This window comes from Lepidochelys olivacea (assembly GCF_965140295.1).
Source record: "Lepidochelys olivacea isolate rLepOli2 genome assembly, chromosome: 7".
NCBI classification, from domain to species: domain Eukaryota; kingdom Metazoa; phylum Chordata; order Testudines; family Cheloniidae; genus Lepidochelys; species Lepidochelys olivacea.
The window spans coordinates 97,264,772-97,281,599 of NC_140417.1; the positions used below are offsets into that span (position 1 = coordinate 97,264,772).

The following is a 16,828-nucleotide window of genomic DNA, read 5'->3' on the forward strand; positions in this document are numbered from 1 at the left end:
CTGAGGCTGAAGAATGAGTGTTGTAGCAGAGTTCACTCTTACAGACAATTAACATTTTAATACTGAAGCTTTTAATTAAATATCCAAAGTAAAGAAGTAAACAGAAAATGGGGTTGGCAAGCTGCCAAAGGCATATTGTTCCAAATACAAGTTACAAAACCTGTTGGATTCTTCTTTCTTGTCACCTCCCCTGCTCTCCCTTCACATTTTCCTCTTCTTTCACTCTTACCCCTTTTCCCCATCTCCCTGGTTGCTACAGGTTAGCTAACCTCCTCTTCCCTAACTAGCTGTCATTTGGTTTAATTTGTATTCAGAACTGAGTTGGGACAGAGTGTCTGGGATTTGCAGAATGTACAGTAAATAAACAAGGCAAACGTAAATGTGCCTGTTCTTCTTGTAAGAACTTTGAATTATAGGAGAGGAAACCCACTTGAGGAGAAGGGGGAATTGAGACTAAAGAGTTTTTAACTTGCCTGAGTGTGTACAATCCCATATTCTTTACTTTTGGCATATTTTTGGTACATTCTTGTTCTTGAACATTTTGAAGTTTTCTGCTTCAGGTGACTGGATCAAGAAGCTGGGCTGGTGTCTTTATTGCTGGCAAACAGCTTGAAAATTACACAAGCCAGTCAGAGTAGGAAGTTACTCTCATTCACAAGTGATTAGTGAGAAACAACTATAGTGATTATACATATGCCAGTAGTGTTGATTGGCTAATAATGACTGGCATTTTGGTATAATACTAGCTAGTACATATACATAATTGTAGATGTTTTATTGTAGACATTTCTCTTTTAAAAGAAAAATATAAACTAAATGTTTAAGATTTGATGTTTTTAAAAAGAATAGTTTCATCGGTATAGCTCTCTACTAACTGATCATTCAGTCTAGGCTCTTGATTGCACACTATTAACTCTCACTGATGTTAATAGATATTAAATGTATTCCTTACAAGGAGACTAAACCTGTACAATTTTTCATCAAACTTTAAAAAAATACAATTATACAAGAACAAAACCAGATATTTCTGCCAAGATTGTAGTGATCAAAAATGCATCAATAATGTATTTATGTAATTTAACAAATATTTTAATGTAGAACATTTTTATTTTTATTACTTAGAGAAAACGGATTTTGGCCCAAAGATACCTCTCTCAATCCAGTGAAGTTTTGCTTCAGTGCATGAATGTTGCATTCAGTAACAACATAATTGATATTCTGGCTGCTGCTAGTCTTGAAATCATTGAATGCATTGGACGATTTGATCCAGTTTCAAGTAGCCAGTTTTTGGCCCTTCATCAGGTAACACAACTGCTGCTTAAGTCCCTCTACAATATAAAAAAGAGCTTTGAGTACCATAAGTAAATTTGTCTATTTGGATAGCATGACAACTGACCACTAACCCACTATGTAAGAACTAGGTAGTGGTATTATTATTAATAATAATTAAATATAAAATATGTTTGCTGATTTTAGTGGTTTTTGTCAGTGTGCTATTGACATCTGACCATTGTAAAACCTTGATAATTTTCATAATATGGACTTCAGGTTTTCACTAGTAGATACCATTATTGTATCATTTTACTATGTATAAAATATAATAAAATTAAATGAAAGAAAACTATACTGCAATAAAAAGTGCAATTCTGCCCTCTAAAGTGATTGTAAAAATGGCTGGGTTTCTAGGATTGTGAAAATGATGCCCTGGGTTTCTGCATTCATTGTGTTAAAGCGGATTGGAAAATTTTACCTGTACGTTTGGTTTGTCAGATTGATATCAACATCAGTATGTCTAACCCTTGGCATTGTTGACCATTTTCCAGCAACTAATTTTCAGGCTTCCTGAAGGTGGTTTAAGCTGTCTTCTTCTAGTTACTTTGTGTTTATAGTTACTAGATACTGAATTGCTGAAATAAATTTTTGCACACCTTTGGAAGTACTCTTCTGACACAATACCAGTGAGCCTGATTTGGAAGCCCAGGCTCCCATAAACTCATTAGATCTCTCCCTACCTCAGTGCAGGGAGGAGCGTTCCAGCAATCAGGACTGACGGAGAGATCAATTTCAGAAAGGAAATTAATAGCTAAGAAATCTTCCAGTCCTCATAATTTATCGCCAAAGCTTTTACACTGTTTTGTAACTGTAAATAATGGTAATATGTTTGCCATTTCATTTCACCTTTTATCTGACAAGCTTTTTCATAATATTTGTATGAAACATTTGGGAAAATAAACGAATATTAAAATATTACAGAGCTGTTCATCATCTATGATGATGAAGGATATCCTGCTAGCAGCCACTTCTAACACTAGCAGCTCTCAGCTGGCAGCACTATTGCATCTTCAACATCACTTAAAACAAAAAGGGGACATAACCAGTAATCTTCTCAAAAATGTGGAGCAGAGGCTAACTGCTACCTCAAAGGTAACTTTTTGAACAATACTATATATGAGTGGAACGAAATTGCTCTGGAGCAAAATAATGGCCCCTCCCTTTAATTCCTTTGGCCCTGGTCCTATAAACACTTATTTACATGGTTAATTTTAAGCACGTGAAAAGTTCCTTTCACTTAAACTAAAGTTAATCATATGTATTTAATTTTTTACAAGATTAGAGCTGTGATCTGCTCCTTTGTTTGGTAGGCAAAATGTTTGCTCCGGAAGATCTTATTCTTTCTCCCAAATTATACATTATTATGTATAATATTTGTACATATGTATTATAGTCTATACAGTTCCTTTTACAGAGGAGTATAAATGGTCCAGGTGTATATTCCTATGGAAATGCTTGAATTGCTTTTAGAAAGTATAAATGTTGAGTTGAAATATTTTGCTATTCCTTTCTACTGATAATATAAATCGGTTTCAGCATTTGGTAGTTTTTTAGCTTGATATGCAGTATAGTAGGCAAATAACTCATGTTAATGTTAGCCATGAATTATTGCTTTAACTTCATTTATTGTGCACTACACTATTCTTTTCTAAGTATGCCTTCTGGAAATAACAGTGCCTTGTTTTTTGGAACTATTATAGATCAGTCTCTTGATGAATGCACTGTAAGTGTTGTTCATAAAAAGATAGCAAAAGTAATGTCAGTTTTAAATTATTGTACAGGCATGGGGAAATCTCTGTGTTCTTGCACAACATTTTAACATCATAAATGAATTGCCACCAAACTTCCATATACTCATTCTCCAGCATTCAAATGACAGGTATAAAACTTTATCATTTTGTTTTGTACAAACTTTATTTTCCTTTTCCCAAGTTATTTTGACTGTTTTTTATCTTTTACTTCTAATTATGTTGATTTTGTAATTTAGGGTAAGTGAACAAGTTCAGAAAAAATAAGAACTGACCAAAACTCAAACATGAACCTAAAGTCATTTTTAAGTTTCCACAGTGCTCTCTCTTTCTGTTCCTCAGGTGGACAGGAGAGAGCCAAAATCTTTAAAGTGGTCCACTTTACAGCCCCCATGTTTCACTATGCATCCCTATAGAGATTGTGGGACTGAAGGACCAGATGTGTATCAGTGAAAGTCTCTTAACAGAGAATCTTCTCCCCAAGCTTCCACACACACACTTGGGTGAAGTTTGCTTACAACTCTGCAGGCTTCCTGAAAGGAGAGATTTTCTTCCTTTTTTCATAAGGGTATATGTATACAGCATCTGGGAGAATGCTTTCCAATGCAGATAGACAGGCTTGAGCTATCGCACTAAAAATAGCAGTGTGACCACTTCAATTAGCCACCCAAGTATAAACCCACCCAACCCCGTGGGTACATAGTCAGCTAGCCCAAATTACTGCCCGTGGCCACACTGCTATTTTTAGCATGCTAGCTCAAGTAGAGCTAGTGCATCTGTCTACCCACTCTGGGACGCATCCTTCCAGCTGTTGTATAGACATACCCTGAGAAAGTGTCGGGGCGGGGGGAAAGGGGATGGACAAGAAAATTAGTGCAGCAATTCAAAGACCACCAGGGTAGTGGTAATTATTGCTTTGAAAGGCTGAAAGGTCTGAATATGTGAATAGTCAAATATTCCATTCTATTTTTATTGCTTTCCATAGATCAATGTTGTATAGTGCAATGATTGATAAGCCAAAACTCAGTAGCGGACAACAGAAAGGAAAACCAGGTCAGCCAATGGGTGAGTGTCTCTGTTTAGAAATAAAGTGATCAAAATGGTGATGTTAGGAGATCCATAGCTCTCACTGTTGCATTCAGTACAAGAAAATCCAACTCATGCTGTCAAGCAATGGATATAATTTTAAGACAGTGTGCTAAGGGGTGTAGTCTTGTCTTGATACCTGGAAATTTATGTACATAAATCCCATTAATGCCTGTGGAAGTTATATGCATAACAGATGTACTGTTTCTGTGCTTATCACTAGTCCAAATTTACAATAACCTAATCGCGTTGTTTATGAGGGCCAAAAAATGGTCAAAGTCAGAATAATGGTTATTGTAAACTTTTTGTTGTTATACCCTTCTTATAGGTCAGGTGTGATTTGTGTGTTTTAAAGTATTATATGTCATAATAATAAAATGCAAACACATCTTTAATAGCGTGGGGGAGAAATCATTTTTCTTGCAGCTCCAGGCAATGTGCTTTTAGATACTTGATTCTCTTTCTGCCACTGTGTCTCCAAGTTCAAGACAGACTTATATTACTGTTTTTTCCTCGATATTGACTATACCTAAATAATTGTGCTGTTGTTTAATACTATATTTTAACCCTTTATATACTGGAATTATTCAAAGTGGAATATAAAAAAATCTGTGGCTATGTGGAAATTATTTTTTTAGAAAGAAATACTTTTTTTCTTTTATTAGTGCAGGCTAAAGTTTCTCGTTTTCCTGTGAATCCTGATACAATCTTGATTTTGTTGGGAAAAGTACATCTTTACAAACAGGAAAGGATGAACAATCTCCTCGGACAGGAAATAGAAAAGAAATTCCATGTAGAGAAAATTGACTTTCAAAAATGGCAAGAAACTACTCCCAAAATAGATATGGTAATATATTTGATTCAGGATTTTTATTTTTAAAATAGACATTAAAATATATACGGAAGATAAAACAAAAAGCTGGGCAAAATAGCCCTCATCTACAGTTTCTAACATTTATTTCAAATGCAACTTCTTATAAGCTCTGTAACTGTTATCTCCTGTGTATGCTCTACTTTGAAACTTACCGTTATTTTCTTTGCTCTAAATAATGGAGTGTTGTTCTGTTGTTGTTGTTGTTGATTTTTTTCAACAGTTTTGAACTTCCTTAACAATTTAGACTGATGGAATGTTGATGTAAAATGAGATTCATAATTTGTCCCCAAATGGAATATTGTATATCTTAAGAGGTCTTCATTTCTACTTATATATAAAAATTAGGGAAAAGGTTTTGAAAAGAAACTATAGGAGTTAGGTACCAAGCTCCCCCTTGGCTTTAATTCCCTTAGGCATTCCTGAAAATCATTAGGTCCCTATTAAGCCCTAATCCTGTGAAGATTTACATAGTGCTTAACCTTAAATAGTCAATGGAACTGCTCACAATACATAAAGTTAAAGCTCTTGCATAAGTAATTGCAGGATTGGGTCCTTAGTATGCATTCATTTGTGTTTAGATTGCAAGATCACAGGAAATTGATGTCAACTCAAGAACTCTGGCTTCATTAGATTAGATATGCTTTTACACACAGTAGTTAATTTTCTTACAGGCATACAATATGTGATGTTCAAATGTCAAACTTTTTTCTTAATTTATAGCCTCCTAACAAAAGCACTGAAAAACATCTATAATTGAATAAAAAAGGTTGATCAAATAAATCTTTGTCTGAGATTGTCAGTGTTTCATGTCCCGTGTGCAGCATAATAACATGAGAAGACTGCATGCTTGTAAAGCTGAAATGGTAGTTTATTTTAAAGCACCTATTTACAGATTTGCTGCAATTGCAGCTAGCATTCAAGCCATTTGCACACAGACTGACTTCTTGGTGCCTTTTCCAGATACTTCTTTCCTGCAATCTGCACTTCTCCAAGTTTCATGGAGGTTGCTACATCACTACTAGTAAAAGCAGGCCTCTAGTAATTAGGTGACGATACATATGTAACTGGGTGATAAATAACATGTCTGAAACGAGAACCCTTGCTTTTTAAAAACTTTAAATGCTTATTTTTGGTTTTAAACAAATCTTTGAATACCACCAATTATCAGGAAGGAATTTTAAAACTAAAAGGAGAACCTTATCTTTTCCATCCCAGTGTCCCTCAGCAAAAATCCTGATTTAAGCTGGTGGGCAAAATATTGATGAATTTGTTTGTAGCCATAACCAGCCTTAGTTGTCATGGAGACCTATCTGATCATTATTTTGGTTCCCTCTCCTTTCCCTTCCTTTTGACCAATAAGGAATAGCAATAGCATGATAACATAGGTTAGAATGAACAAGGCCAGAGTTTTAAAACACTGGCCTCCATGTGTGCATATGAACTGTATGTATTCAGTTACCTATAATGACACTTGAAAGGCTAAGACCTGCCTGTTCAGTTAATAAATGCTATCACTTGCCTGCAAAGGATAGAATTTACTTCACAGAACCCATCTGCTGCATGTGGATACGATAGCATTTATCAACTGTACATACAGACATTTAGTACTTCACAATAGCATGTGTAAGTGTTCATGCACACACATAGTTACACCCACACAAATGGAGACTGGGGTGAGATAGCTATAAAAATGGACCTTTCAGTGTAAAATTAAAATTGTATGTGTTTTTAACTTTTCCTTTCTATGCTATTCAATTATTTCCCTCTTCCTTTTATTTCTAATCTACTTTCTCCCTCCTCTGTCCATTTCTTCTTTCACCTCCTTTCATCTTTGCCTGTCAGTTCTCTTCCCATCTGTTTTCCTCAGCCTGTTTGAGTCCCTCATCAGCCTCTCTCCCTCTGGGGCCATACCTTTTCTCTACTACTCCCATCTACTATTCACATTTCCCCTTTCTTACTTTTCCTTCCTTGATTTGTGCCATCACTTTACTTCTGTCTTTTTCTGGTCTTCTCTCTTCTTTCTCCTCCTCCTCCTTCCAGCTAGCTCCTTTACAGCAATTCAAGTGTTATTCAGTATAAAGTATTTGTAGCTAAAATATCTTATTTTATATCCCCAGGCATTATTGCACTGATTCTTGCATTAGAGAAGGGATTTCAACAAAATGCTGACATTAATAAAGCATTCAGAGAGAGCAATTTTAAAACATAATTAATTCAGTGATTTAAGGGAAATTGTTTATTTTAATATTATGATGTTTCAATTAGTTACAAACTATGATGATTCAATTTAGCCCTGATTAACCTATTGTACTTCCCATCTTTGTTGTCATTTAACTTTGTAAGCATTCCAATGATTTTTTTATTTGTATGATAGAATCTAACAGAAAACATAAATGAAAATGAGAAAAATTTTACATCAGATTTCTGTGATATTTTAAAAGCCATGGAAGAATATCTGAAACCAGTTTTGCCAGTATTTGATTTTACTGATTTTAGGTAAGATTTTTACAAATGTTTTATCATCTCCTTTCCTAAATCATATTAAAATTAACATTAAAAATATTTATGAAGTTAGTTCCTGATCCTGCAAAAACATACACACATGCTTAGTTTTAAGCAGGAATAGTCCCATGAAAGGAACTACTTATGTTCTTAAAGGTAACATATGTAAGTCTTTGCAGGATCAGGTCTTAAATAGGATTAATGGCCATCACTGTTAAATGTTACTGTATAACAAAAGTTATATAGTGTTAAAATCAGAGTTGAAACATTATCATTAAACTATTTAAGGCTTGCATTTTCCAAGAAACGTAAGGGAGGTAGGCCCTCCAACATCCACTAAATTTCAATGACATTGAGACACTTATTTCCTTCACAATGCTTTGAAAATTCAAGTTTGCTATGATATATGTAGTATTTTGAGATATAATTCTTATTTTCAGACAGCAGAGTCCATCAGTATCAACAGCAGAATCAGGAAAAACAAAAGCCAAAGATAAGGAGACAAAACATACTGGATTACAAGGTATGTCAGATCTAGAAAATAATATGTAGGGACAAATTTTGAAATATTGACACACAACCCCCCCCTCCGGCAACAGTTTGTAAGTACAAATAGTTGTAAGTGCAATTTAGGCCATTTACCGGACATGTCCAGGTACTTGATTATGCCTGCAAAATAGCTGCTTAGATTATCCACTGCTTTCAAAGCTGCACAAGCCCATAGCAAGACAATCTATTTGGGAGAAAAGATGACCCATTGCAGAAGATCAAAAAGAGAGAACTTCTCTGGGATCCATCAGTCTCCTTATTCATCTTCTCCTCCACTCTTCTAGGCTGTGGGGGTCCTCACAGTCTGTATGACTTAGTACAGTCCTAGGCTTGGCCTATACTGAAAAGTGACAGTGGCATAGGTATTTTGGTCAGGGGTGTGAAAAAAAACACACCCCTGACCAACATAGTTCTGTCAAGAAAAACCTAGTGTGGATGCAGCTATGCCAATGGAAGATAGTCTTTGCTGTGTTTCAGAGTAGCAGCCGTGTCCACATATCTATTCAGGGGACACCATCATAGGGCCTAATCACATCAGCCACACTATCAGAGGCTCGTGCACCTACGCATCTACTAATGTGATATATGCCATCATATGCCAGCAATGCCCCTCTGCCATGTACATTGGCCAAACTGGACAGTCTCTACATAAAAGAATAAATGGACACAAATCAGACGTCAAGAATTATAACATTCAAAAACCAGTCGGAGAACACTTCAGTCTCTTTGGTCACTCGATTACAGACCTAAAAGTGGCAATTCTTCAACAAAAAAACTTCAAAAACAGACTCCAAGGAGAGACTGCTGAATTGGAATTAATTTGCAAACTGGGTACAATTAATTTAGGCTTGAATAAAGACTGGGAGTGGATGTGTCATTACACAAAGTAAAACTATTTCCCCATGTTTATTTCCCCTCCTACTGTTCTTGTATAGTGCTGGAAATGTCCCACCTTGATTATCACTACAAAAGGTTCCTCCTCCTCCCCCTGCTCTCCTGCTGGTAATAGCTCACCTTTCCTGATCACTCTTGTTCAGTCTGTATGGTAACACCCATTGTTTCATGTTCTCTGTGTATATAAAATCTCCCCACTATATTTTCCACTGTATGCATCCGATTAAGTGATCTGTAGCTCACGAAAGCTTATGCTCTAATAAATTTGTTAGTTTCTTAGTCTTAGCTAAGTAGATGGATGCATTGTCTACATTACAGCTTAGGTCAGAATAACTTATGTTGCTCAGGCTTGTGAATAAATCACCCCCCTGAGCGACATAAATTACACTGACATAAGCATCAGTGTGGACAGCACTATGTCAGTGGGAGAGCCACAGTTACAAGAAAGTAAGTAACCATTTTGCTTTGTTTCATACACAAAGGTACTGCTGTCTTTGGATAACAGCTCCTTTGAAAGTGTACTCTGACTGAAATTCATTTAACTTGCCTTTTTCTTAGGATGTTGCATGTCAGAATGGGCAAGTCTGTACATTTCCTAATATTATTCCCATGTTGGAAACTGCATATATGTCAAATTCATGTGACATTGCTTGAGGGACAATATGGTTGTTCATGAGGTACTTTCTCCTCTGAAGGAGGAGTACGCTCCACAAATGCATATCCTAAGAACTTTGCAGAGCCTCTCTTTGGATGAAGAGAATTATCCAGATTATTATTGAATTATTAATATTAAAAATATAATATAACATTATTTAAAAAGCATTTTGTGCAGTGGGATAAAGAAGAAACTCCATATTCTCAGGTAATTTTAATTATTAACATATTTATGAAGAATTACTAAATATCTCATTTTTGTTATATCAGGTGGACTTACGGATTTAGGTGATTGTGTGATATTACTAGCAGACAAACTACTTATGGAGTTACCTCTGGAAGCTCTAAGTATCTTTCAAGAGGAGGCAATAAGTTCTGTATCCAGAGACTTTTCTCTCCAAATTCTCTACAATCGAATACATGTAGAAGAACCAGGTACAATGATGATATCATAAAATCAATTATTTATTATGTTATTCATTTATTTTACATTGAATACATTTGACTATGAGACAAAATTTCATACCCAAAAGTTTCCTAGTAATATTGGCTGGAATATCTATTGTTAAAAAACATACTATAGTTTTTCAGTATGTACAGATTTATAATATCATTACAGTGTGAGCTTTTCTTTTTCTAAAAAAAAAGCCACCAAGATTGAATCCACGCTAGGAGTCTGTCACCTCTCTGTAACCTACCTTTTGACCATACAGCTGAAAAACTTAGATAAGTTCTATGTACAGCCACTTTACCTGCAGTTCCTGCATGACTGATTTTGCAACATCTTTTGCAGCAGCTGTTCATGCTCAGCATTGCCAGCCTAGTGCTAATCTCAGATGAACAAAGGCATATCAGGACTAACTGCTATGTCCTCCCATTGTGGCAGCAATTCTGTGATAGAGACAGGAATGGTGACAAATTTCAGAAGCCCTAACTTACATCCCCCTGTTTGCAATGTGGGATGTGATCCTGGACTAGGCTTAACAGACTAGTGACAGGAACAGCCAGAGTGGCTGCCACAATGCAGAAATTTAGCTTCGCCCAAACTTCACAGTGTGACTGCAGGGTAGCGATGCAGATGGTCAAACTTGTGGTGGAGGAGTGCACAATTAGAAGATTGGAGGGTGGATTACAACACCTTGCTGCCCTCGATATTCTGTTGTCTAACTGCTGCATCGATCATATATGAAAGAAGAAAAAAAGTGTCAGTACAATATCTGCTTCCAAGGCCTCTAATTTAAAATATCCTGGACTTCCTTACAGCACTTGTAAAGTTTGTTAGACTTTAAATTTTGAAAGACCTTTTAGATTACACAAGTGGTTCTTAGAGCCATAACATTTGTAGTGGCTGTCAGAACAGAGAACAGAACAAAGAAGCTAAATTGAAAAATTCAGATTAAGGAAAGCGATTTAGGGTTTTGTCTATGCAGTGAGTTAGTACACAGTAAGCCGGGGTGTGAATGTATAGGACACTAGCTTGCCACGTAGTAACTTGCCAGGGGGACCCTACTGTCATGCACTAAAAGGTCTGTGTCAAAGAACACTTTGGAACTTTAGTGTGTAATAGCAGGGTCCATGAAGCCAGTTAGTGCCTGGCAAGCTTTTTTGCTGTAGATTCACACTCTGTCTTGCAACACACTAACTTGCTGTACAGACAAGCCCTAACATAAAACCGTATGTGACTAAGTTTTAAGACATGTTACCTCACAACTACTGAACCATTTTCCTTTGTATTTAGCTGAGATTACACTGTGAGCTACATATTTCTTTTGATCCACTGAGCTATTGTTGCAAAATCTATGATCAGAAAATATGGGAGAATTGTGTGAAAAGGATGGCTTGCATTACATGCCCAGAGAACTCAAACCCAGTTGAGAGGGCTGTTCTGATTTCTAAGGGTACTCACTGAATCAGATCATCTCCTGATTGATTTGCATATTCCTCTGTGCAACCAGCATTCATAGAATCATAGAAACATAGGACTGGAAGGGGCCTCCAGAAGTCATCAAGTCCAATCTCCTGCTCTGTGGCAGGACCAAGTATATCTAGACCATCTGTTACCGGTGTTTGTCCAACCCATTTTTAAAAACCTCCAATGATGGGGATTCCACAGCCTTCCTTGGAAACTTATTCCAGAGCTTCACTACACTTATAGTTAGAAAGTTATTCTACTATCTAACCTACATCTCCATTGTTGCAAATTAAGCCTATTACTTCTTGTCCTACCTTCTGTGGACATGGAAAACAATTGATCACCATGCTTTTTATAATAGCCCTTAACATATTTGAAGACTGTTATCAGGTCACCCTCAGTCATCTTTTCTCAAGGCTGTCACCACCGCATCATGGGGATCCAGACCTAATAGTCAGAGCCAGAGTCTGCAGTCATAAGACAGGAGTCAGCTGGGTCAGGATTCCAGGAGATCAGAAGTAGGAGACAAACTGGAGATCATAACTACAAGTCAGAAACCAGAGTCAGGCTGGGTCAGGATACCAAGGGGTCGGAGGCAGGAAACAAATTGGAGGTCCTGAACCACAAGTCAGATGCCAGGAGTCAAGCTAGGTCAGGATACCAGGAAATCAAGGAGCAGAAGGCACACAGTACAGAGCAGGGTGGAGCCTAGTTGATCAGAAACTTTCCTGTTCCTGCCACTGGCTTAAGTAGGGCCAGAGACCCAATCACCTGCTCTGGGGCTCTGCCAGTCTGACCTCAGAGGCAGAGCGTCACCCTGGGGCTGGGCTTCATAGGTATGCCATTTTTAGGAAACTGTTAGGTGGGGGGTTGGAATATGGTTTCTCCCATGGACCCTGAGGACATAGGTTTGAGACCCCTGAGTAATGACAAATACTAAACATGCCCCATTTTTCAACCTTTCCTCATAGGTCAGGTTTTCTAAACATTTTATCATTTTTGTTGCTGTCTTCTGGACTCTCTCCCATTTGTCCACATCTTTCCTAAAGTGTTGCACCTGGAACTGGAAACAGTACTCCAATATACGCCTCACCAATGTCAACCACAGCATTGTTGCATCCCATGTTGTTACACAAAACATTCTTGTTAATACACCCCAGAATGAAATTAGCCTTTTTCATAACTACATCACATTGTTGACTCATATTCAATTTGTGATCCACTATAATGCCTAGTTCCTTTTCAACAGTACTAGCCAGTTATTCTCCATTTTGTATTTGTGCATTTGCTTTTTCCTTCCTAAATTGACATACAGTAGAACTTCAGAGTTACGGATACTTCGGGAATGGAGGTTGACACACCAGGCCAGGCTTCAGCAGCAGCTGAGCTCCCTCCTCAGCTCTGACAGGCAGCTTCTTTCCCTGGGTCGGACTGCAAGCTTGTCACCCTCCCAGCAGGATGGGGGGTGTGTGTGTGAGAGAGAGTCCCATTCCTTGCAGCGCAGGGTGGGAGGTGTGTAAGCAGTTCTGCTGGCTCTGGTTTCCTTGGGCTGGCAGCCCCAGCATCTTCACCTCTTACTGTAGCTGTAAGTGGGGGTGGGGACAGGCAGCCCAGATGTGCCTACCTTTAAGATGCAATGCAGGCACGTTTCAATATTTGCTTTTTTTTTCTCTCTCTTTTCTCTCTGCTGCTGCCTGATTGGTTACTTCCAGTTTCACATGATGTCCAGTTGACCAGTCAGTCCGTAACTCTGGTGTTCGTATCTTTGTGGTGCTACTGTACTTTGCACTTGTCTTTATTGAATTTCATCTTGTTGAATTCAGACCAATTCTCCAATTTGTCAGGGTCATTTTGAATCCCAGTCCTGTCCTCCAGCATGCTTGCAGTCCCTCCCAGCTTGGTGTTTATAAGGATACTCTCCACTCCTTTATCCAAGTCATTAAAGAAAATATTGAGTAATACTGGACCCAAGACTGACTCCTTCAGGGCTCCACTAGATATCCCCACTCAGTTTGAAAACAAACTATTGAGTATGGTCTTTCAACCAGTTGTGCGCCCACCTTATAATAATTTTATTTAGATCACATTATTCTGGATTGCTTATGAGAGTGTCCATGGGACTCTGTCAAAAGCCTCACTGAATCAAGATGTATCATATCTACAGCTTCCCTCCCCCCCATCCATTAGGCCAGTAGCCCTGTCAAAGGAGGAATTTAGGTTGGCTTCGCAAGATTTATTCTTGACAAATACATGCTGTCTATTCCTTATAACCCTATTAATTCTAGGTGCTTACAAACTGATCGTTGAATAATTTGTTCCAGTATTTTTCTAGGTATCAAAGAGCTAAACCTTGCCATATGGTGCTGGTTGGCTGGTATCTGATTATTTGTTAGAGTATGACCTTAAGCACAGGGCCTTGTGAATCTCTGTGCTGCTGTAGGCAGCTATTGAAAGTGGGGCTTAGAAGGGCTGCAGAAGACTCTGTCCCAGCAACACACAATGGAGGTTATAGGAAGGAGCAAAAAGCAGGGGTTGCAAGAGATACTGGAAGAGAAATCTTCAGGAGATGCTGAGAGTAAGGTCAAGAACTGGGTTACTGGGATGTGGCAGGGAGCACAATTGGCTTAATCCTATTCTCATTGAAGCCCATGAGAAAATGCATGGCAGGAGCGGACTACAACTAAGTACCTTGAGATGTTTGTATGAAAAGCACTTATCAGTGTAAGATATTATTTATAAAACATAGACCTTGCTTTGACAACATCTCATATTCTGTTACCCAAATATAGTTCTGTGTGTTGCAAAAATCAATCTTCACAACATGCTCTGAAAACAATTACTTCTTTGTCAGTATGAAATATTAGTGAATAAGAAGAATCATAAGCCTTTGCAGATTAGTAAATAAAAGATCTATTGTCCTATAAATATTTACATTTAATAATTGGGCCACACCATTTGCAATGCATACATTCAATTTCATCCTTTTCTCTTGGTTTGTTTGTTTGGGTTTTTTTTAACTTTCAAATACTTCCTTGCATTCTGAAACTTATTCTGATACAGATTTTTGTTTTCTTCACATTTTAGTATATCAAATCTGTAAAACCTTATCTGCTAACAGCTTGAAATGTGTATGTGGTGGGTGTGAGATTCATTAATACGTTCAGATACATATGCACTTCAGAACATGCGTGCGTGCCTGTTCGTTTATTGTGTAATTTATAGACGAATACGTAGCCTTACTTCAACAGGCATCTTTGCACGTATACACAGATTAATGTATTATCGCAATATATATATCTCATGCAATGTACTGTATTTTCCTCATAAAACAAGTTATTTTTATATATTTGAATGATACAAAAGTAGAGTGAAAATTGGAAAAAAACAAATAACACTTTTTGGAAAACCCGGAATTTTCGGTAAAAATCGGTTGAAACTGAAAACAAAGGGGCTTAAGTATGCGTAAGGTCAGGAAACCTAGCTCCAAACCAAGAAAGCAGAATGTATTCTATATAAGTTCTAATACATACCATGATTGTTACTGTAGTATGTGCCTTCCACTAGTGCATTAAGTAATGTGATTGACATCTGTCACATTTGTTCTCTTATCCTCTCCCCGGGATAGAAGTGTTTTGTTTTTTCAAATGTTTGTATAATACACAGATACACAAACACATTGCCATATATTTGTTAGAAAGGCAGTTTTAGAAAATGTCTTTTTTTTAATTTCTGTTTTTAAATTTTCATAAAATTCAGGGAGGTCACTGCCCTGCTGCTTCTGATGGTGCTGGCAACATGTAGGGGGCCAGCTAGAGCTGGTGCCCGCTGCTGCTGTGTTCCACTGGTGGGAGGGAGGAGAGAGTCACATCCCCAAACACACACTCCAGAGTCCATGGAAAGCCATTTTCATGGGTGTTGAAGGAATGAGGGTGTGTAGCCTGAAGGAAAGGTCTTGGTTTATGCAATTATGGAAGCAGCCACTGAGAGTGAGGAAAGAGGAGTAAAAAGCAACTAGTGAGTAATAAGGGGCACCTCAAATTATCCCCATGCTGCAGTGTGCTCCATCAATACCTGACTGCTATACAGCCACTTGGGACAATAGCCAATTATTCATAATTTAGAGCAGACTCAGGTAGTTGTTGCAGTGTGCACTGAGAAATGAAAGCTCTTTTCTCCTGATCCTTCAAAACTACTTAAATAAAAAATGCAGTGCCTCTTACAAATACAGGCAGTCCTTGTTTTGTTGTTCTTCACTTTAGTTCTTTCACAAAGACTCCAGTTCTTTTTAAAAGGTTGTAGTTACTCCGGGGATAGGTACTAGCGCTTGGTCCTATAATAAGCCTAGACAGTGCTTCTACAATTCTTCCCCAGCCCGCCACTCCTAAATCTGCAGTACAATAATCAATGAATATGTGTATTTTTTCTTGGAACTTTTGTATGCCTAGGTGACCACCTTTCTCACTTCTTTTCCCATTTGGCAAGCGTCAGCCTTGGACAAGTGGTTAGTACAGATAGTTATGCATTGTTATTCGCTGGAATGAAATTGTTTCCTGTTTTTAATCTATTCTCTCAGAATAGACCTTCAGAAACAACAAGTAATCTTTCAGGAAATGTTTCTTCTTCTAAATGTCTTCTGCAGCCCCATGTCTCCCACACTTTGTTACCTATGAACTAATCCCCTCCTGTCTACAGTTTCTGGAGGCAGTTCAAAGCTGTAGCAGAGCCTGTGCTAGCCAACACCACTGTCTCCAGGCTACTGCCAGATCATCTGCCCCTGTGGCAATGGTCAGTAGCAGTTCTCTTTGCTCTCAACCTTTCCCTTGCCTTTTTCTTCTTAGTCTTTTAGGCAGTAGCAAGCATCCTCTAATTGTCAGAGCCTACTTGACTAGAGCTCAGGCATCTTCAGCGGTCTTCCTGGCACACATCCCTATCCAGGACATTTGTAGAGCCTCAACGTGGTCCTCTGTCCACACATTCACAGCTCATTATGCTATCCCTCTGCAGGCCAGGGACGACACTGGGTTCAGCAGTCCCTATTCAGATACAAAACATTCCACATATTGTCTATCTTTTAAAATCATTACTTTTTTTTTTCAGTGAAGGAGCATTTGCACAGCAGTTTAGCAAATACCACCTATATTTTAAAGTTTTTATTCTTTGAACTTTCACAGAGAATGAAGTAAAAAAAGACCCTAAAAGTACAAAGGAGCCAAAACCAAAAGTGGATCAGAAAAAGAACGTCAAAATGGTAAGCAAGAGAAATTCATACTGCTTTAC

General features: G+C 37.8%; 1 protein-coding gene across 8 annotated transcripts in view; it reads left to right on the forward strand.

Moving 5' to 3' along the window:
• The window catches only part of CFAP46 (cilia and flagella associated protein 46), a 141,270-nt gene that overhangs the window by 110,502 nt on the left and 13,940 nt on the right, over positions 1-16,828 (forward strand). For 7 of the 8 annotated variants that reach the window (XR_014712519.1, XM_084635260.1, XM_084635258.1 and 4 more), the window contains 9 exons: positions 1,123-1,302; positions 2,254-2,424; positions 3,114-3,211; positions 4,066-4,145; positions 4,832-5,013; positions 7,415-7,536; positions 7,983-8,065; positions 9,910-10,074; positions 16,723-16,799. Coding sequence is in view for 7 of the 8 variants with exons in the window: in XM_084635260.1 (XP_084491386.1) it covers positions 1,123-1,302; positions 2,254-2,424; positions 3,114-3,211; positions 4,066-4,145; positions 4,832-5,013; positions 7,415-7,536; positions 7,983-8,065; positions 9,910-10,074; positions 16,723-16,799 (1,158 nt within the window). In the remaining variant the exon portion in view is untranslated. Of the gene's footprint in view, positions 1-1,122; positions 1,303-2,253; positions 2,425-3,113; positions 3,212-4,065; positions 4,146-4,831; positions 5,014-7,414; positions 7,537-7,982; positions 8,066-9,909; positions 10,075-16,722; positions 16,800-16,828 lie in introns of those variants that run through there. The other variant, XM_084635261.1, reaches the window with a different exon arrangement.